At 44.2% G+C, this 22,448-nt stretch overlaps 2 protein-coding genes across 3 annotated transcripts; one reads left to right on the top strand and one right to left on the bottom strand.

Moving 5' to 3' along the window:
* Positions 1 to 589: 589 nt before the first annotated feature.
* Positions 590 to 11,927, bottom strand: prpsap1 (phosphoribosyl pyrophosphate synthetase-associated protein 1). 2 transcript variants are annotated; one of them, XM_080523881.1, is made up of 10 exons: positions 11,599 to 11,927; positions 11,034 to 11,086; positions 10,394 to 10,460; positions 9,687 to 9,859; positions 9,478 to 9,593; positions 9,066 to 9,121; positions 8,808 to 8,953; positions 2,507 to 2,577; positions 2,107 to 2,253; positions 590 to 1,689 (listed from the first exon to the last, which is right to left on the bottom strand). In XM_080523881.1, exons 1-10 carry the CDS (start codon positions 11,679 to 11,681, stop codon positions 1,531 to 1,533), a joined length of 1,071 nt encoding a protein of 356 aa, XP_080380007.1. In that variant the 5' UTR covers positions 11,682 to 11,927; the 3' UTR covers positions 590 to 1,530. The 2 variants fall into 2 exon arrangements, with proteins under 2 accessions (XP_080380007.1, XP_080380008.1); XM_080523882.1 differs by having other exon boundaries at positions 11,595 to 11,704.
* Positions 11,928 to 14,805: 2,878 nt separating this feature from the next.
* Positions 14,806 to 20,617, top strand: LOC308149689 (cytoglobin-1-like; the record flags this gene model as incomplete). The annotated part of the gene is made up of 3 exons (XM_080522590.1): positions 14,806 to 14,942; positions 19,679 to 19,910; positions 20,171 to 20,617. The coding sequence occupies 3 exons, from the start codon at positions 14,806 to 14,808 to the stop codon at positions 20,333 to 20,335; spliced, it is 534 nt and encodes a 177-aa protein (XP_080378716.1). The 3' UTR covers positions 20,336 to 20,617.
* Positions 20,618 to 22,448: the final 1,831 nt, after the last annotated feature.

Below are 22,448 nucleotides of genomic sequence, written 5' to 3'. Positions count from 1 at the left end.
AGACCATGTTGGCATAGCAACAGTTATTTCTGTCAGAGACAGGTCACCTTTTCTTGTACCCACCAATCCCCAAGGACTAGTTGTTCAGACAATTGGCACATCACATACAGAATGAGGGGACTGGACATCAACAGAAAACGGTAAAGAAAAAACATCGGCTGAACGGAACGCAAGACATTTAACATCCACAGCCTTCATTGTACCAGACAAAGTAGGCACAGAAAGTAGAGCATTTAAGGGGTCTTCCCCATATTTCTATTGGCCTCTCCCTGAGCATAAAGCTCAAACGGCATAAAGGGACAACTTCCCTTGGGCGTCAGTTTGAATACATCTACTCATAGGGCACACTATATGTATTGAACACCAACACTGATACGACATAATATGCTCAGGAGCAGCTCAAGAAACAGACAGTATTCTCTACTGTTCATCATTCAATCTTGTTGAATGTCGATAGAGAAACAACACAGGACACAAGAGAGTATACAAGGGGCCAGCCTAACTCAGACGCAGGTGTTGTCATATATCCTTTTAATGTCAAACATTATATCCATCCAGAACAGCCACGGTACAAACAATCCATGGGGGTATAGCATGTCAAATGCTACATCGAGAGATGCACAGTCGACTGACCAGACTAACACAATGAACTAAGGCAGTTTATGAATTTTTCCCAAATGGTGCTGCAGATGGCTGGGAGGGCGCCTTGGGTGGCAAAACTATGTTGAGGCGAGTAACATGGCCTTGAGATTCTACAGAACGTAGGTGGTTCACAGCACAACAACATTTGGGAACCACTGGTACTTCAGCTCCCTTGGCCTTGCACTAAAGTGTGTTTTGCACCAGCCATTTTGAATGGTATCAGCACACCCCCCCCCCCCACCTCTCATCTACAGTATATGCAAAGCAGTCACAGTACAATTGCTTTAAGCAATAAGTGCTGGTATTGGATAGATGAATAAATAATGTGAACAGACAGACAGTAAGACAGTAAGACGTGGCCCTCCTCCTCACAGAACGGCAATGCTCAGACAAAGCAAATATTAAAATCGTAACATGAAACACACCTCACCGTTTATTAAGCTGGGCGAACCGGGAGAACAGTAAAATAATGCGGTAACAATTCCCTCCAACATCTGTAAGCGTGTCGAGATAAAAAAAAATGTATATAAATACATTTCATAAATAACAGAAAAAGAACACAATGTACTGTAACTGGCCCGCAAGTATGCATGTTAATTATGTATGAACACTTTAATATTCCCTCACTTTTTCGTTTCTTTTCTTACTTTTAACAAACAAGTTAGCAAGTTATGTTTCGGACACTAAAAGCTGATGGAAGTACAGTTTCATTGGCTTTGTAAGAGCTGATAAGTTGGGGTGTTTTGAGCCTTCGAGCCTCCTCCTCATACGAACTAGAACAGGAACCATGTGGAGAGAGAGAGGAGAGAGAGAGAGGGAGAGAGGAACCCCTGCCCCCCTCTGTCCAAACGCCTCCCCTCCAGCCCTGACTCAACCCTATCTCCCTCCCTAGTCGTCCACCGTGATGTTGCGGAACAGGTAGGCCATGGACTCCCCGTTGTGGATGCGGCGGATGGCCTCGGCCAGGATCATGCTGACGTCAACGGTCTTGATCTTGGGGCACTGGAGCTTCTGCACCTCGTGAGGGACGGTGTTAGTCACCACCACCTGGGGCCGACAGGAAAACACACAGGGTCAAACACCACTCACTGACTTCACCGACCTGTCTGTGGGCTGGCCGGAAACCAGAGCACGTGAGCGGAGTGACCGTACTGGAGCAGAACTGGAGCGGGAGAGAAGGTCCCTCCGCGCTCCTGTCAAACTACCATCAATCCGCACTCCGCTCCGATCACGGGCTCTGGTTGTAAAGGTTACACTTCCTCCATTCATAATGAATGAATGCATCCGTCTACAGCACCTTCTATCATACAGGCACTTCATAGATAATGCAACTGCTGTTTCTTTGGGACATAATAAATCCATTGAACAGCTTCTGTGATGAGGAACTGGCTGCTTCCCCATATGAGACACTATGATAATAAATCCTAGTGACTGCACACAGAGGGCCGCAGCTGCTGCCTTTACCTCGTCGATGGCCGACTCCTCTATAAGCCGCGGGGCGTCGGCAGACAGCAGGCCGTGCGTGGCCATGATGTAGATCTTGTAGGCTCCTCTCTCCTTCAGGATCTCTGCTGCCGCCACAAAGTCCTGCACGTCGTCTATGATGTCATCCTGGGAAAAGAGAAGAGCAGCGCGCATAGGTTTAGTGTCTTTTTTAATTTCATTTTGTACAATATTATATTGTACTTACTTACCAACACACAGATCGGCCTACAATTGGTTCCTTTATCAATCACTTTAAGACTGTAGAACTGTGGTTAATAACTAAAAAAGAGGACAATGACATCGTTGGTGTTTCATGCATTTCAGAAAAACATTTGAGGATAAACCAACAAGCAAATGAAACAGAGAGGAAGTTTCTTACAACAATGATGGCGATCCTTCCTCCCACATCTCCCACTACAGTAATAGGGGGCTTCTCCTTGGCCATCATTACTGTAGGAAGGAAGAACAAACTAGTTGACTTCTACAGAGAGACAGTGTCCATAGACCAAGACCAATCAATGTAAATCTCAGAATAGATTGGGTAAGATGGTTTACAAAAGTATGAATCGTAAAAAAATAAATAAATAAAAAACGAGTCAATCAAATCAATACACTAAATTGTCACAATTTTACAGTCTCAAACGAAGGGCTGATTTCCCTAATTTTCAATGGCTCTCTGTCTTGGTACAAGGTTACATTTGTAAAACTGTCTTATTAAAAGTGAGACATGTAACTGTTAAAACTTCTATCAGTATTCCCCATTATACCCCACCTAACCTTCTAAGATTTAACTGAATGCCAAACTCATTACAACACATGCCATGCAAAATCAAAAATGACAGGCCTTTTTTTCGATCAAGCAAATCAGAGGAACAATATCTTAATTGCCTCCACGACACAATGTCTGTTCAGAGCTTTGTCGTGTGCACTGCAGACATTTGGCAACAGTTTGCATAATCCAGCAATAACACACACAACCCTGTCTCTCATTACATCCATCAACGACAGAGGTTGACGAGCACTCATGAGGTAATCACACTAATGTTCCAGGTTTGTTTCCTGGTGAACATTATTGCTGTCAGTCAAAGGGTTAGAACAGTAACAAGCACACACAATCAGACAGCTTGTCACCAATCAGCCTGCCGAGGTGGAGGCTGATTGAGATGGGGGGGGAGGGGGGGCTAGAGAGAGAGCAGCAGGGGGCAGAGGTAGGAGCATGCCTGAAACACATGCCTTCTTCACACGGCATCACATCAGACCACTCGGCAGTCAAATCCTATAAGCAGCATTGAGCAATGGAACATACGCAGCTTTTCAGGCACCAAGAATGTTTTCATTTTTCTTAGTGAAAGTGATTATTACGTCTCTGTAGGCCTAAATATTGGTGATACACTTGGCTCTATGAGTGTTAAAGAGTTGAACAGCCTTAAGATCTGATTGAGCATTTTAGCAATGTCAACTACAAGGTCGCCTTGCGCAGCCAGCACCAACAATGAAGGAATCCATTTGCAACACGGTACGCCTAGGGCTATTGGCTGTGCTATGAACATTATCAACACAGCAGCCCACTGCTCTGCACTGCATGAACAGCACCACTCTAAACATAGCACACAGCATATGCAGCAAAGACTCTTGACCTTCAGTGAGCACACCAACCACAGCACACAAGGAAACCATGTCAGTGTTTCCCCTAGGTTTGCTGCCTTGGGGGGGTGGCATGGACCGTGGCATGGACCCCCCCCAGGGGGTAAGACCCTGCCTCATACCAGCGTCATGTCCAGGGGTGTACTTGTACATTAAGCCGCCTCACGCTACGGAAACAGGAGATAGGCTCCTGCCCTATGGGCCATTAGGCTCCAGAACCATCGGTTCTCAAGGCTACTTACTTATGTGGTATTGACTACCTGTCCACTTTCTCACCTGGTTGTGGCGAGCCGACACCATCCTGCTCTCTCTCCTTCTCTCCCTCCCTATCCTCCTCTCTCCCTTTTGCTGTCAACCAAAAGGTAAACAAAACAGCCAGAGTATTTATAATCTAATATCCATATCAATTTATAACATAATTATAATTGAATATTGGATTGCTGTGGGCAATCCAGTCAGATAATGTCATTTTGAATTTACTCTCTCACCTGAAAAAAATGTGTATGTCCAACTATAAAAAACTGACATTTCCAATGCTTCAATCAACTGTCCATGTACTGTACATTTTACATTTACATTTTGGCATTTAGCAGACGCCTTATTCCAAAGCGACATACAATCAATACATTTGGATGCTAAGCATGTGAATCATCAGTCCACCATTCGTGGCAGGAAGAGTAATCTAGCTCAGGCCCGGGGCCACTGATAGAAGGAGAAACCTTCTTCTACCACCTTTTTCTAAAACCTTTTTATTTTATTTTTATTTTATTTTTTTTATACTGGAGGAACAGAGAAGCAGTACAAAGGGGGCGATAGAAGTTCTTAGGGACACAGTAGAGGGGAAAGCGGACGTCTTTAGGAGACGTAGTGCTGAGGGGCAGAAGATGTCTCAGGAGGAGCAGTTAAGGTGTAACCTGAAGAGGTGGGTCTTCAGTCTACGACGGAAGATGGGTAGTGACTCTGCCGTTCTGACAGCCGTGGGGAGCTCATTCCACCAGCGGGGAGCCAGAGTTGTGAAGAGACGTGATCGGGCAGCACGACTGCTGTGCAGAGGTGGTGGGGCCAGTCGGCCAGCCGAGGTGGAGGAGCGGAGTGAGCGGGCTGGAGTTTGGGGGGTTACCATTTCCTTTAGGTAGGCAGGGGCTGTCCCTTTAGCTGCCTGATATGCAAGCACCAGGGTCTTGAATCGGATGCGAGCTGCTACCAGGAGCCAGTGCAGGGTGCGAAGGAGAGGGGTGACATGAGAGTATTTGGGGAGGTTGAATACCAGACGTGCAGCAGCGTTCTGGATGAGCTGCAGAGGTCTAATGGCGTAGGCGGGGAGACCAGCCAAGAGTACGTTGCAGTAATCCAGGCGGGAGATGACCAGTGCCTGGGTCAAGAGTTGCGCTGCCTCTCTGGTAAGGAATGGTCGTATCCTTCTGATGTTGTAGAGGAAGAATCTGCAGGAGCGAGCCGTTGCTGCAATGTTTTCCGCACAGGATAGTCGGTTATCCAGGATCACTCCAAGATTCTTGGCTGTCAGGGAGGGGGTTACAGTAGAGTTCTCCACTGTGATAGAGAAGTCTTGGAGAGGGCAGGCTTTCCCGGGGATGAAGAGGAGCTCGGTCTTGTTAAGATTGAGCTTGAGATGGTGGTCAGCCATCCAAGTTGAAATGTCAGCGAGACATGCAGAGATACGGGTTGCCACGTGTACATCAGACGGGGGGAAGGACAGGAAGAGTTGAGTGTCGTCTGCGTAGCTGTGGTAGGAGAGCCCATTTGAAGAGGTTACCGAGCCAAGAGACTTGGTGTAGAGAGAGAAAAGTAGGGGCCCTAGGACAGAACCCTGGGGTACCCCAGTGGAGAGGGTTCGTGGAGAAGACAGCGATTCTCTCCAGGTCACCTGGTAGGAGCGGCCCGCCAGGTAGGAAGAAAACCAGGAGTGTGCGGTGCCAGAGATGCCCAGTTCTGAGAGGATGGAGAGAAGGATCTGGTGATTGACTGTGTCGAAGGCAGCAGACAGGTCAAGGAGAATGAGAACAGAGGAGAGGGAGGAAGCTTGGGCAGAGTGGAGGGCTTCTGTGACAGCAAGGAGCGCAGTCTCAGTGGAGTGCCCAGCCTTGAAGCCGGATTGGTGGGGGTCTAAGTGTTCCATCTTCCGGAGATAGTCAGTCAGTTGTTTAGATGCCGCGCGTTCAAGGGTTTTGGAAGGGAAGGAGAGAAGGGATACAGGTCTGTAATTGTGGACAGATGAAGGGTCAAGGGTAGGTTTCTTGAGGAGGGGCTTGACTCTGGCTATTTTGAAGGCCGCTGGGACAGATCCTGTGGATAGGGAGGAGTTGATTAGGGTGGTAAGGTAAGGAAGGATGTCGGTGGAAATGGATTGGAGAAGAGGGGAGGGGGTGGGATCAAGAGGGCATGTGGTTGCCCGCTTTGATGTGATAAGTGTGAGAGTCTCATCAGGGGAGAGGGGGGGGAAAGATGACAAGCCCGAGACCGAGTGTCGAGGAGAGAGTTTGGAAGGGGTGTTAGCATCGTTAGTAGGAGGAGGGAGAGGTGGGGGGGAAAAGGTGCTGCTGATGTCGTCCACCTTTGTAAATATGTAAATATGCCATTATGGTATTACCATGAAGCCCAACACTAGCAGAATAAGAAAGATAGTATATCTACTTTAAGTAAAATAATAAAGTGCCTCCAGTTAGCTCTTTAGCTGGCAAGTGTGCAAGGAGACTAGCTCATCTCATCACCTCTGAGCTAGCTAGCTTGCTAGTTCTTTGACACTATTTACACTATGGAACTATAGTCAGACACTTTCTAGTCACGATAATAACGACCAATTTTAACCAACTTTCTCTGTCAGAACACTCAGCAATTATATTTGCTAACGTTTCAACTTGCTTACTTTCTATCTGCAGACATCACAGCCGGCAAAAACTCTCGCGCCTTGCGCGCACACTAGCGCAAAATCTTGTATTATTCTCCAGCGCTGGCACAGCGCGAAATGTGGAGATAGGTCTGGCTATGCAAGACTACGGCGGACTAACGTTACCAACAAGCCTATGGGCTTGCCACTCGCCAGATTCGGGTTGGGTGCGTTTAAAAAACGCGCATATTTTAGCCTGCTTGTCAGATGTTTGGTGTCTCCGTCAGTAATAATTCCTCTTTCTTGGGGGGGCGGGGGGTTCCGTTGGGAGGGCGGGCCGCCCCCCTAAGGCAATGGTAGGGGAAACACTGCATGTACCAACCCACCCTATCTCGAACCAATGGTTCAACAAGTGTTTTAATGACGAGAATTACAAACACCCTCTGTTTCCTCTTCCTAGAAAATGTTTCAAAGGCATGCTTACGGTAGCTGTTATCAGAACATGCATGAAAGCCCTATGTTAATCAGAGGTCTTCAGGGAAAGGGGGAAGCATGACGTGTTGATTGGCAAGATGAGTCCGGATGAAAATAAAAAACATGGATCTCTGAAATGGTTCCGTTTTCACAGATGATTTTAAAGATTCTCGAACAAAGCAACTAACAGAGAAGGGCTTTTTGACCATCTTGGAGCACACTCTGGAGTATCTGCCCTTGACAACGGAACACTGGAGACGTGTCATTTCACTCAATTACTGTAAATCAAACTTATGTTCTATGTCCTGACTGAATTTAGGAATGATATGCATGATTATGATAACCATAAACTTGACTTGGCCCGTTAAGTATTAGGCTTTCCTTCCATAACAGCAGAAAACCCCTATACTCCAGACAGTGCTTTGGCAAGATGCGTCGGAAAAAAAAACCTTGATCACTACATGCACGCATTGAGGAACCATTTGGAGAGGAACCAGTTTGCGATCAAAGGCAAATCAAGTTTTACGGTCGTACTTGGGAGCTCTATGCCAGGGAACGGAGCTTGTTGTTTGCCTGCTATTACCAACAAATAAACACCATGTTAACACACATCCACAGAGACTTGACATGACAAAGACATGACGCCAAGACTTGGAAAATCCCCTTTCCTTCGTCAGGTTACATTTGTGTTACTCAGCTGTGTTACTGTACTTTACTGAACAATCATATACAAAATATATATTCTAGGACTAAAGTCTTGTAGAATTGAAGGAATGTGTGGGACAGTTTGAAACACTACCAGTTGCAACTGACCCATGTTTACAATAGGAGGGATTTTTAAAGTCAAGGACAAGAAATTAAGCAAAAATACAAATGTTATTAACAACACTAAAGCTGGAGGGGTGGGGGGCACAGCCAACTGGGCATGATACATACTGAGTCATTTGCCAAAGACACAAAGCACAGGAAGTCTGATCATATTTTCATCAGACTGAACTGTTTTTAACTGCCTTACCATGAATGTACTGTAGTGAGCAAATGTGTTGAAATACATATGCCAAAATCATGTTAGTGTCATCCACTCAAAATGGAAAAAAAGGACAAACGGTTCTTATATCTAAAATATTCTTCAGAAAATTCAGAGAGGCAAGCCATTAAAAGACATACTGGTATCAATGCCTACTCTTCCCTTTGTGCTTACACAATGGCACTGTACTGAGCTCAGGCTAACTTGGTTGCAACATTAGTAAAGGCAGTGTGTTTGTAGGGTTAAAATGTGCAATTACACAAAATCAAAGATCGTCTGAGAGAATCGATGGTGTTAAAAGAGTTGTGGCAGAATCACTGTTATGAAGCTGTTAGTGTTCAGACCTATATGAGGAGGATTTGGCTGTGAATGTTTTGTGCGGTGTAAATATTTTAGTCTTTGAATCATTTCAGTCATTTATTTCAAACACATGTGAGGTGTTTGAAATAAATTACTGAAATGATTCAAAGACTAAAATATTTACACCGACATTTTACATACGACTGTTCAAACTACGTAACCTTGGTAAACCTAGGGCACCTGCATTAGCTATAAGCTATAAAGAAGGATAACATTTCTACTTTGGCCAATGCAGGGGGGGGGGGCAGATTAAGACTATACCTACAAAGCTAAAAGAGACGCTACTAAAAGAGCACTCCGGGGGCAGGGGGGGGCTACAGGGCATCTTACATGGCAGCTCCAGCCCAGGGTGTCCCGAGGTGTTGCGGACGCAGGGCGGAGAGTGACGTCCGTCTGCCATGTCTGACTCGGAGCACTGGGCCTCTCCGTGCATCACCGCCAGGCCCAGACGCAGCCGCTCCGCGTAAGACTGAGCCCTGGAACACACCGGCAACAATCCACTGGAGAGATGTAGACTCCACACAACTCCACACTGTTCGTAAGCAGATTATCCCACTCCAGGGTCACTGTGTGGGAATGGTACATTACCTCTTAGCAGCCGATGGGGACTTTGCAACAATGATGGCGTTTCTGTAATCTGGGATCTGAAAAGGAAAGAACAGGAGGCCACATTTCAAATAAACGCTCTCTCCTAACATCACAATACATTTTTTAAATGTTACATGTTTGGCATTTAGCAGAAGACTTTGTCCAAAGCGACTTACAACAAATACATTTGACTAACATTTTTACTAAGTAAGTGAATCATCTATCCACCAGTCACAGCAGGAAAAAGTAATCTATGCCCAGGCCTGGAGCCATTGGCAGTCGTCGTGCTAGAAGAAGGAACACTTACACAATACAAGACACAATGTGTACAAGACAATGTGTACAAGACAATGTGTACAAGACAATGTGTACAAAACACAGCACATACTGGCAACTACAGGGTCATGTTTACCTCCTCCTGGATGTATTGCAGCAGGAAGGGGGAGGCGCGCAGGTTGTCCACTGGGAAACTGAAAAAGCCCTGAATCTCCTTCTGGTGTAAATCCATGGTGATGATGTGAGTTAAACCTGGTAGGAGAAAGAAGAGGGTTGTAATTTCCTCGTCCTTCTAGCAAAGTAGATATTGCTTAAAATGTTGCTTGAGCAATGCAGACTCTTGACCTGCTTTGGCCAGCATAGATGCCAGCAGCTTGCACACGATGGAGCCCCTCTTTCTCATCTTGCACTGCTTGCTGTAGGGGAAGTAGGGAATAACCCCGATGATGTTCTTTGCACAGGAGGTCTTGAGTGCATAGGCCATGACCAGCAGCTCCATGATGGCTGTGTTGACATCTCTGGTTGATGACAGAAATAAAGAAAAGACAAAGAAAAAAGTTCACACTCAATCTGTGTTCCTTTGTCACCTTCACCTTCAACTCATATCTACCGTCCTCATCATATGTAAGTGCACCAACTGTATAACCGCTCAATGTATTCGATCCTTATATGATGACTGGAAAAGAATCACAATATCAATCACTGCAACTGCACCACGCTCATGGCAAATGAGAAACTGTCCAGCAGGGGTGCAGTGCAGCCCAAGTACTACAGCTTTGCCTTGTGCCCAAGTCAGATGAAAGAGAAGATGAGTACTATAAATACCACTCTATGGGCTGCCTTTTCAACGGTGCCTGATTTACGGCGTGTGGACCACACGGCACTAATTATATGTGGGTAAATGTACTCTGCATTGACATTTGTCAACTACTTACTTAGTTTTTGATGTGGCTATGTGAATGCTCTTTCTACGACAGATTGATTACTTTTGAGAAAGTAGCGCGGACAGATCCTAGTCTAGACATGGAGACCACACATTTCTGTCCACTCACCGAGGTATGGTCTGGATGATGAAGATAGTTTGGCCACGGACAGATTCTTTCACGTCCACCCTGGTCTCTTTTATGGGAACACAAAGTGAATTATTCATACACAAATGTGTGCAAGTTGTTAAAAATGTACTACTTTTAAACTGATTCTCCAATCGCTCTGTTTGTTTATGTCTATGGGGCGTCACACTTCAGGCGTCTCACAAGCCATTACTGTCACATTTTAAAGGGGATTTGTACACGTTTTGGAATTTTTTATTAATGATATATATGAATTGATTATTGAAGAATAAATGTATACACGCCTCATTCACTTGTTTTACTCTTTTGTTTGTAAACAATGTAAAGTAACAAAACACTGTATAGCTTCAAAAGATGGATACAATTATCATTTTGATCTCATGGATGGATGGGTGGTTAGTCCCTGAATCCATTAGCTCCATCTATGAATTTGAGAGTAGTTACATCAGCCCCTTCAGCCCCCTCAGCTGTTTACCAAATGGCAGGGAGAGCCTTTGTTGTTGTTTGAATTCCAGATGGCCCCTTTATTAAGCAAATACTGTACTGTTGAACAATGCTGTAGGCCTAAGGTGTCAACATTGTTTGCCAAGTATCATGAGTGAGAGACAGGGTTTCAACTTACCTCTATTGGACTCTTGATAGACCACTGACTTCCCCAATTCAACTCCAAGTCGTCTGTAAAAAAAAAAAAGACAAAAAAAGACCCCAAAAAACACACATGACAAACCAGTATGAGGGATGAAAGAACTTTGTGTCTTCTTCAAGCAGGACAGTGGCCAATGCCAGGCAGACAGACAGTTTACAATGCAGGCGAAAGTATACTTTGTAACTGATTCACGGTCACTGATTCCCACTTCGGGCAGCCATAGGAAGGAAGAAGTGTTTAAGTGTTCCCAGAGACTGGTTCCCAGGCACAACTGTTCAACGTCACTGATAACAGATAGCTCGACCATGACAATGATCTATCTAGACCCCCTATCTAGAGCCGCTACATGTCAACACGAGGAACAGCAGGTGCACCAAGTCACTAACCAGTCCAGAGCTAGAGACGGACTAGAATAGAATGACATCTAGTTAATACCAACATCTACCTACCAGTCATGTATGCGTGGGAACGTTAGCTGAGTAGCTTGGTCCGACCATAATAATGATATTATACACATCCATAACCAGGAATACATACTTACTCCGTTATCTTCTTTGCTAGTTCTGTACACGATGCGGTGGAGTTGGCAGAGAAGACCCGATAACCACTCTTTGCGACGTTCATTCTTGCTAAGTGTAGCTGTAACTGGTATCAGGTTAGCAGGCTATGTTGACAGATGACAGCTAGCTAGCTACTGTAGCTAAGCCCAACTGCCGTTCTTACGAAGGCTCCAGAATTAGAGATGCGGGGAAAATGCAGACGTTGAAAAAAAAACGAGCTATGTTTAGCGTACCATGAGCTGCTTTTTTCTGGTATTTTCTTACAGTTAAAACTACAAAGATCGGTTGAACAGTAGATAGCTAGCTGTAGTTGACTGGTGCCTGCCTGCTGGTGCGAGGACACACGCTGGTGTTCAGGCTCCAGTGAGTCAGATCGGATTGATTCAGGCTGCGTTCGTAAATTCGCTCTGAGAACGCCGGAGCGCACACTGGGTTCGACGTCATAAAGAGGCCATGTAAATTGATTGGACAAGAGGCATTCCAATGAGTGCTGATCACATTTCTAGAGCGAATTTACGAACGCAGCCTCAGTTCCAGCTCGAATTCAACTCTCGTGACTCAAGAGACCAGTCAGAGACCATTCTTATTATAGGGGAAAGGAGTATCCTGTCTTGGTGTGTTTCAGTTCAGCATTTCGTCCACACACATTAATTACACACCACTAATGAATGCCGTTTTGCTGTTCAATTGATTAGAAAGAGTCTGAGTCGACACTTGTGGATTACCATAGAAACTGAAATCGAATTAAAACAAATAAAATAATCGAGAAAGTGATCTTATCAATATGGGCTTTACTACACAAAAATCTATCTATTCAAGGCTTTAAGTTTATATTTAATAAAACCTCTCCCTGTCAAAACAAAACAAAAACATTGTCTGGACAGCTCCTAATGTTTCCCAGTTTATCAAGTCCTAGATAATAATTAACTCGACTATACACATATGGTGGGGGATCTGTTTCAGAAATTGCACTTCTCAAATCAAGGTGTTGAATGTGAGGTGTCACCTCAAGCTTTGACATCTCAATAAAGCACTATCTACCTATCTATCTATCTATCTATCTATCTATCTATCTATCTATCTATCTATCTATCTATCTATCTATCTATCTATCTATCTATCTATCACATATCTGTGAGGGAAACAGCCAAGAAATCTCGTGAATTAGGAGACCAGTCAGAGACCATTTATTATCCTGTCTTGATGTATTTGTACAGTGTGTACAGTTCAATATTTCGTCCACACACATGAATTACACACCACCAATGAATGCAGTTTTGCTGTTCAATTAATTAGAAAGAGTCTGAGTCTACTCACACGTTAGTCCTTCCTAGTTATCCTACACAATCACACACAAAATGCGAAAATTGTTCTGCCTTTGCTCGTAAATTGCTGTATTAATTAATGCAAGAAGTTGATGTCATGTGATGTGTTGGGTGTTCAATGCATTTTCGTCCCTACTCAAAATATCCTCAAGATGTCACCATTGCATTGCATTGCCCTTGTCATGTCCATAAACTGTGACTCAGAGCCGTATATATATATGACTGCTGTGATTAATGCTGGCCTCATGAAACTCGTCTCCTACCCCTTAGCCTACACTAGTTTAGACAATCCATAAAAACGTCTGTAGTTACTGTTATCTCTCAGCTCCAATACATATTGTAGCGAAGAGTTAGATCCCTTGGCGGAGCTGCTAACGGGCCTTACACAGGCCAGGGTCGTTACAATATATTACGTGGGATAGGAAGTTCTCTCATCAATAAGACTCGAGTGTAACAATCAAGTTTGATTCAAGTACTTTCATTTAGGGTAAACCCGCTGTGAAGCAACTGAAATCCGACTTCCATAGAGGTAAGAGCTATTAAAACTAATTTAAAAGAAACAATAAGGTAATCGTTTTTATCAAATCGTAATCAATCGTAATTATCAATATGGGCTTTAGGCTACTACCCAACAAATCTATCTATTCTAAATTCTGTTAAGTTTATATTTAACAAAACATCTCCCTCTCAAAACGAAAAACCCTTTGACTGGACAGCTCCTAATGTTCCCCAGTTATCAAGTCATAGATAATAATTAACTCGACTATGCACATGGTGGGGGATCTGTTACAGAAATTGCACTTCTCAAATCAAGGTGTTGAATGTGAGGTGTCACCTCAAGCTTTGAAATCTCTGTGGTCTCAGTTTTTTCACCACAATATAACCCACTTTACATCCTATCTACACATCTCTTGATAATTACAAGCCCAACCCCCCATGGAGTTCAGACAAAGCAAGTGAAGACAGAGACCATGAGATAAGATGACTAACTACTAACTACAATACCACATCCACGACTGTGCCTGCCAATAAAGCACTATCTATCACAAAGGCTAATGAAAGGAGGATGAGCCGTCGCCTCGGGAGATCTCTTTTTGGAGATAACATTTTCTTTCCTAAACAGCCAAGAAATGTCAGAGTTTTGAAAAGCACAACACTACAACGCTGAGATTCCAGCCTGGGTGTGGATGTGAAAAATAAAATCCTGTGTACAGATTAGGATCTCTTGTCTTTACAGTTTGGTTGTCAACAGTAGGCTGACAACTGAAAAGAACTGACATTTCTGACAGACCGTGTGCTGTTGAGCAATTTCCTTTTATCACGGCCCATCCTCTGCTTTTATCTACATTATTTGAAGTCCTTCGTCTGATGCCGATAACATTCATATCACACCCCAAAAAAATTCTGAATGCTTGATTTCCCTTATCAAGCATACTCGTATGCACACACATTAGCACAGAACTGCAACCTAGGCATGCACGGTACATGTTTGATGTGTTCTGTCAGAACATACTGAATACTATGTGTTATGCATGAGAGATGGCTAGATGCAGGGAAGGGAGGGAAGAGAAAGGGGGGGGTGTGTGAAAGAGAGAGGAGAGTGGCTCCTCCTCACTCAGTGTGCACTCTCTTCCTCTTGCTTTTTAGTCTGTTCCCTACTCACTTACTCTCTCACTCACTCACTCACTCACTCAGGCTCAGGAAGGGCATCACAGGCTCTCTCAGCAAGAGAGGAGAAGCAGAAGGTGAACGTGGGAGAGAAACAGTGTCAACAAAAGCAGCAGGGTGGGTGTTGGGTTCTTGTGGGACTCATCACTTCTGTCTTCAGGTCTCGTGCAGCGCTGCACCATACTGGACTCTGGGATGGAGAGGGTGCAGGGAGAGGGAGAGCGGCCGGAGCGGCCAGACACAATGTCAGAGAGGGAGAGGGAGATGATCCAGGACACCTGGGCCAAAGTCTACGAGAACTGCGATGACGTCGGGGTGGCCATACTCATCAGGTATACTTTATGTCATCTTTATCTTGTTCTCATCTTTGACATCTCAAATGTCAAAGTTGTCTGAGCAACACAGAATAGATGTATTGTAAGCCAGGAGACAATACCAGGTGCTAACAGATAGACAGACAGACAGACAGTACACAAAAACAGTCTTACTGTTACGTATCTAACTGCCTTGAAAGCTATGGATAAGTTTCAAGTTTCAAGATGTATTGTTGCGTCACATTACACAAATGAAAATTCACAAAATTCTTAAGCTTTGGTTCCTGGCATTGCAGTACAAGACAATAAGGCAATAGGCATAATTCAAGATAAAAAAGTGACAAGAGTACAGGACATAAGTGACAAGTAAGACAGGATACAATTAGCAGTATCGAGATGATTTGCAGACAATAAGGCAATAGGCATAATTCACGATAAAAACTTGACAATAGTACAGGACATAAGTGACAAATAAAACAGGATACAATTAGCAGTACAACTAGTAATAAAATAGATAGTTCAGTAGTAAAGTGGCAGTGAGCTTAAGGTTTATGTAGTCCGTATACATGGGATGAGCTTGGGGATGATAGTCAATTGTCTACAGTGGGCTTGTTCATGAGCCTGATCACCTGGGGGAAGAAGCTGTTGGTTAGCCTCTGAGTTTTGGCCCTAAGGCTCCGAAAGAGGCTTCACCTTTTGGACGGCATCGGTTCAAACAGACTGTCGTTGGGGTGGCTGGGATCTTTGATGATCCTCCAGGATTTGCTGACACACCATTTGTTCTATATATCCTGTTGTATAAGTTGTCAGTGTCAACAGGTGACAATGGATGTGTAACTTCCTATTGACTATCCTACTTGTTCATCACACATGTTTCTTACTTGCTTTCTCTCACTTTCTATGTCCCTCTCTCTCTCACACACACACACACACACACACACACACACACATGCATACACACACATACACACACACTCAAACACAAACACACACACAGCTGGAGATTGACACGCACACACACGCGCACACACACACACACACACACACACACACACACACCTGCAAATGTACAAACAAACACACACAAACACACAAATGTGTACACACACACAAACACACACAGCTGGAGATTGCAGTCCCTACTAGAACAGCGGTAACAGCTGCAGCCACCACGGGGAGCGTAACTCTTGGTATCATCTCTCAGTAGTATTGTTCAGAGCTGCTATCCTTCAATTAAAGCTGAATTTAGCACACGGCTTCTTGCCTTCATTTTGCCTCTGCTACTCTGTTACATTGTTGTGACGTAAGTGGCGTCTGCATGACCGATGTACAGGATCTTTCTCTGAACGTGTGCTAAACAGTGTTGCAATAGTTGGGTGTGACAATGATCTGGCATTGACGTTAGGATTACAATCTGAATGTTGACGTTAGGATTCCAACCGTAATGTTCCTCATAAATTATGTATTGCAAAAGGGGAACACAAAAATGTCGCTCCTGAAAAGGTGAACGTCGTCCCATGGTCGAATATCACATGATGATCGACTTGTACAGTGCGTGCGCCGTTTCAGTATCAGTGTATGCATCGCTCCTAGCCTAGAGCATCTAGGAAAACCCAGCCCTTTCCCTCTCTGAAGACATAGTTTTTGGGTTGTAAATAGCAGAGGCATTACAGTGCAGCTCAATCCATCTCACCTGCTGACAGCTTTGGCTCTGATAGGTGCTCCCTCCCTGAGCAAGCAGGTCATATTTCACATCCAGCAGGGCTTGCTGACCTGATGCATTGGACCTTAAAGTCTGTCTCCTAGGCCTGTCTCCTAGGCCTGTCTCCTAGATGTCTCCTAGGCCTCGTTGAGATCCATAAAGTACAGCGGTCAAGCCTCAGAAACACTCCCTATTATTTGTGTCAGTACACTTTTAATATGAGTTCTATTTTTCCTGTGAAATTGTCCTTCTGAAGCTAGGCCACTACTACTAATTAGAAAGAAAATATCTATCTTACTATGAAAGGATTCTTAGATTATCAAACAGAACCATTGAAGGTTCTTTAGTTTAGACTATCAAATAGAACAAACTAAGGTTTCTATGCCATGATCCCTGTAATCCCTCGGGTTATACATAAGACCATTATAAAAGGGTTCTACAAAGAACCAGGGAGAAATGAAAAACCCTTTTTGGTACAAACAAACAGCTTGTACTTTCTAAGAGTGTAGGCATACATTGGGGGTCTTTATTCTAAAGCATCTAGAGGTGGCTAGGTGGCTTTAGGTTTATACTTATTAAGTCTTGGGGCACAGTTGTGACATCGCCGACTGCTTAGTTAGTACTGTTTGTGCAGTAGAGCCAGGTCTCATCTGAGGCTTTCTTGAGTAAATACAGTGGTGTTGATACATACACGTCCCTGCTACCTTTCGCTCCGACGGTACACTCCCATCAGGAGTTGTAGCAGCCTCTGACGTCACGCAGCACATGTCCTCTGCTACTGTTATTTTGTGACAAACAGCCTGAGACAGCACAGCTTTTCACCTAGTCTACATGTCATGACCCGTCGGCCATTGGCATTTCTTCCTTTTATGTGGGGCATCTTTTTAAATGCAGGTCATGCCCCAGCTGTTATGTCTTCCCTGCACATTCCATTAGGCCTTAAGAACCCCAGGAATCCCAGGAATATGGGCTGACGATAAGACCATGACAAATTCTCCTCGTTGAATGGTCTCAAAAATAAAGTTGACTTCCTAGACTTGGTTTGTGCTTGGTTGCCTAATGCCCACTGTGTTGATCTTTAAAGATCAACGTGGAATTTTCTCCGAAATGGGGCACTTTCTTCTCCGAAACAAGCTCTTGAGCCACTCTCATAGCATAGACAAGGAGAGGATTACACTCAGTGACTATAAATGCCTAATGAGTCTATTTATATGCAACCACGGGTCATGTAATTACAGATAGGGCCAGACAGTTTTTTTTTGTTTTTTTTCTTACTATTTATGACTGAAACAGTGTATCTGCAGAGTTACTGCCTTTAATGACTGATCTGTAGTTAACTGAATTAACACCGGCATAGACCACCCACCACCAATAGCAAAGAGGATGAAATATTACAGAGACCCCCCTCCGCTTCTCTGTCTTCCGACTCTAGTTTGATTTCACAGGTGCAGAGTGGAAGCAACAGTTCTCTCTCAAAAGCTGCCTCTGGCCATGCACTTTCATATAGACGCAATGTAAACACCGTAGCTTTCCTTATCTGTTAGGAGTTTGAACTGAAGGAGAGGGGGCTGGGACATCTGGAATGGATACAGACGGACAGCTGTGTTAGATCTGTCCCGGTCTCTGTAGGGGGTCTGTGGCTCTGGCTCTCACAATGCTCTCTGTGGCAGTTTTTACGTCCGGTGAAATGACCAGTAGTAGTAGAGGACCTGCTGATCATTACAGTCGGTTCAGTACACAGTGTTGCAGAGATTTAGCTGTGTGGTGGGGTGGTTTGAGGGGCATGTCGATAATGTGTTTAGAGATATATACGAGAAAAGAGGTCAGCAAATATGAAGGACAGAAATTATGCAACATTCAAAATACCAGCGGATTATATAATAATCGAACAAAACATGAGGCGTTCCTATTCCCCTGTGACGATGAGCATCGATGATCACATCCCCAACCCTGGCACGCCAGAAGGTGTGAGCTAGTGAGAGGCACCAGATGAAGTCACTGCAGCCCGCATAGGCCCTGGCATTCAGCTCCTTTCATTTCACCGTGTAATTACAGGAGCCGAGACTTAACGATCTTGAGCTCATTAGAGCACTTCACTGTTAGCCTGCCAATCATACGGCGAAGGGTGAGGGAGATGAAAGGGAGCTTTGTGAAGCGGGGGGGGATCTAGTCCAACTAGATGGCTTTTATCTAGTCCAACTGTCAACCACTGAGACCAAACACCTGGGCCAACAGGTCTCTGAGAAGGAGCACCCTACAGAACACTGTTCTATTCACCATGTAGAGAACATACTACGGTAGTAGCCACCGAAATACTCTGATGTTCACATACTGCAGGGTCTATAGCTTGAGGGTGAAATAGGGTGAAATGTCATACCAGAATTGTTGCCTACACACGGTGCAGCAGCTTTCAGTCATGCTGCTGCATGCTCCTGGAACAAACTCCCTGAAGAAATCAAACAGGCCCAAACCCTTAAAATATTTAAATCTAAGCTAAAAGCCTTCATGTTTTGCACACAAACACTTCTATCAATGTCTTTTTTCCATTAACTGTTGTCTTTTTAAATGTTTTATCTATTTACTTCTTATATTTGCTTTTATTCATTGTAATTTTTATTTTCTTATGCTCCTCTTGCTGTATTTTTAAATAATGTATGTAAAGCACTTTGAATTGCCCCTGTTGTATGAAATGTGCTATAAAAAATAAACTTGCCTTGCCTTGCCTAGGTTGGCTGTCTGTGTGCAGTATATCTGATAGACTGATTGATTGCTCTATAATCAGCTGAAAGTAATGCATTGGTATTTGGACTGCACATTCCTTTCCTTGCCCACTAGTAAGTAAACAAAGTACAAACCACAGTACCTAGATGGAAGTTAAACATTAAAAGGGAAAATATGCTCCGTAGCAGTCCGCACCTTCAAATTATGTTTACTTATGATATCTCGCCAGTCCAAGAAATACACCTGGCTTCTGAGGATTAACATGGGTGGAGGCTAAAGGGCAGTGAGATTAGGAGCAGCTGGTCATGTCTCCCACTCTTCTCCTCCACAGGCTCTTTGTGAACTTCCCCTCCTCCAAGCAGTACTTCAGCCAGTTCGGGCATATGGAGGACCCTGAGGAGATGGAGAGCAGTGCCCAGTTCAGGAAGCACGCTAGCAGGGTCATGAACGCCATCAACACCCTGGTGGAGAACATCCACGACGATGACAAGTTGGTCTCTGTGCTGAAGCTGGTGGGCAAGTCCCACGCACTCAGACACAAGGTGGATCCTGTGTACTTCAAGGTGAGGAACAACAAGGCAACGATCTCCTGACAAAGCTTCCACATCGGGCACAGGGATTAAACCCCCATACACACACAGACACACCCACACACACACATACACTCACACACACACACACACACACACACACACCTTGACAATCACATCCAATATTTAAAAAGAGGTTTTATTGAATCCCCTTGTGGTTTCTATTCGTTGCATCCACCATGTTCCTCACAGCAACATGAAACATCCAAATGTTCCCGCTCTTTCTGTCCCAGATCCTGAACGGGGTTATCCTGGAGGTGCTGGGTGAGGACTTCCCTGACCACTTCACCCCAGAGGTGGCGGTGGCGTGGTCTAAGCTGCTGGCTGCTGTCTACTGGCAGGTGACCAGTGTCTACGAGGAGTTGGGATGGGCTAAGCTGTCCAGCTCCACGGTGTGAACCGGCAGTCCTGGGTCAATGTCATCGTCACTGAGTACCTACCTTACTCCCAGAGTCAGCTACCGGGCCTCGGCTTAGGAGGAGTTGGACCTACGCCTGACCGTTGGAGGGAAGAAACTTATCTTTGATGATGGATTCTTCCCATGTATCATACTGTACCTCCCTCTCGGCACCTTGACCCACGCCCCCACAGTGGTGAAGACTGCCAAAAGATTAAGATGACGGATGGAATGGACTTACTTAGGACGGTACATTTGGCAATGAAGACAGGGTGCATCTAAATCGAATCCAAAATGTTTTCATGTCTTCATACCACACACAAAAAATGCGTACATACCTGTAGATACAAATACAATACATTCGAACAAATACACAGCAGAGTGACCAAAAGATGAAGCTTTAAACATGAGATGGTGTATGTCCTGCTGTAGCCTCCATTCACATCACCAGGGTTGTGCCTTCTTTAGTCCTGACACTGGCATCATGGCCTGATATGTTGCTGGTGTTTCCTTACTAGTATAGTATCGTATAGCGTACTAGTAAAGTGTATATTATAGTTACATATTATAGTTACGTAATTTTTCACCTGTTATTTCGATATTTCTCTCTCCTTACACCAAGTCCAATCAATCATGTAATTTCACTGCTTTGCTGATGATCTAAACTTATACAGACTACACACATACAGTGATATTGTTGATACTGATTAATACTGATTAATACTGATTAATACTTCAATTGTCTCTCTCCTGTATGAGTCTTTCAAATGCAGCTGTATCAATTCTACTTTGAGATTTTCAAGAAAGTTTGTCTCGCTCATATGAATAAAGGGTTGATTGACATTTTGGTGACAGCAGTTAGTTTTAGGAATTGTAAATGTTTCTTATCAATCCCTGTATCTATATATGATATCAATATTAAACAAAAAATGATTATACCAATATCGGACTTCATGATTCTATTCATCCTATACCTATAGAGTACTTACTGTACTTACTTAGGCCTTGAAATTCTCTAGGGAACATAGGCCATCGATGAAACCCCTCCATCCTCTTCGGTCTTGTGCTCTCTGATCCAGTTGTTGCCATGACAGCCCTTCCGCCTTCATCCCCTGTTCTGTGGTTCTTCTCCAGGTGGTTCTAGGTCTTCCTCTCTTCCTCCTGCCTTGTGGGTTCCATGTTAGAGCCAGCTGCTTTGCGATTGATTTGTTTGGTCTTCTGATTGTGTGGCCTATCCAGTTCCATTTTCTCCTCCTGATTTGGACTTCTATTGTTTCTTGTTTGGTGAGCTCCCACAGGTTGCTGTTTGAGATGATGTTGGGCCAGTAGATTCCCAGGAGGCAGCAGTTAATGGATGTCTGTAGTTTGTTAAGTATTTTGGTGGTTGTCATCCAGGTTTCAGATCCGTAAAGTAGAGTGGATTTGACATTTGAGTTGAAGATTTTTTGTTTGGTCTTGAGTGATATATACGTATATTTTTTTTTTCTTCAGATTTTGTTTAAGATGTTAAATGTTGTCCTTGCTTTTTAAATTCTGGCTTTGACATCCTCCGTCCACAGTAATTATTCTCTATTATGTGAAACTAACTACATCCTCTAGCTGGTTTTGGTCCATGATTATTGCTGTGTTGTTTTTGTTGTTGGTTCGCATTACTTTGGTTTTTTGATGAGTTGATTTTGAGCCCAAGTGAAGCAGCTGTTCTCTAGTTTGTGTGATGTTTCCTGCATCTGTTGGTGGGTGTGTGCTAGTAGCAAAATTCAGCAAAATCCAGATCTTCTAGCTGTCCAGTCAGGCTCCTGCAGCAAGCATTCCTGCCGCACCCCAGTCAGGACCTCAAAGGCCTCTGATATGCATCCTTCATGGAGAACTTGGCATTGCATCCCTTGGTAGGGGCTCTTGATGATGCTGATGAACTTTGGTGGGATGCCATAGTGCGCCATCAATTTCCACAGCATCTCCTGATCCACACTGTCAAAAGCCTTTTCAAAATCTATGAAATTAACATAGACAGGAGAGTTCCATTCGATGGTTTGCTCAATGATAATCCTGAGGGTGGCTGTTTGTTCTTCATAGGATCTACTATTCCTGAAGCCAGCCTGGTTTCCCTTAGTTTC

This window comes from Nansenia antarctica, assembly GCF_963989245.1.
Source record: "Nansenia antarctica genome assembly, chromosome: 2".
NCBI lineage: Eukaryota > Metazoa > Chordata > Actinopteri > Argentiniformes > Microstomatidae > Nansenia > Nansenia antarctica.
The sequence above is the reverse complement of the archived record's forward strand: the minus strand, read 5'-3'. Positions and strand labels throughout refer to the sequence as shown.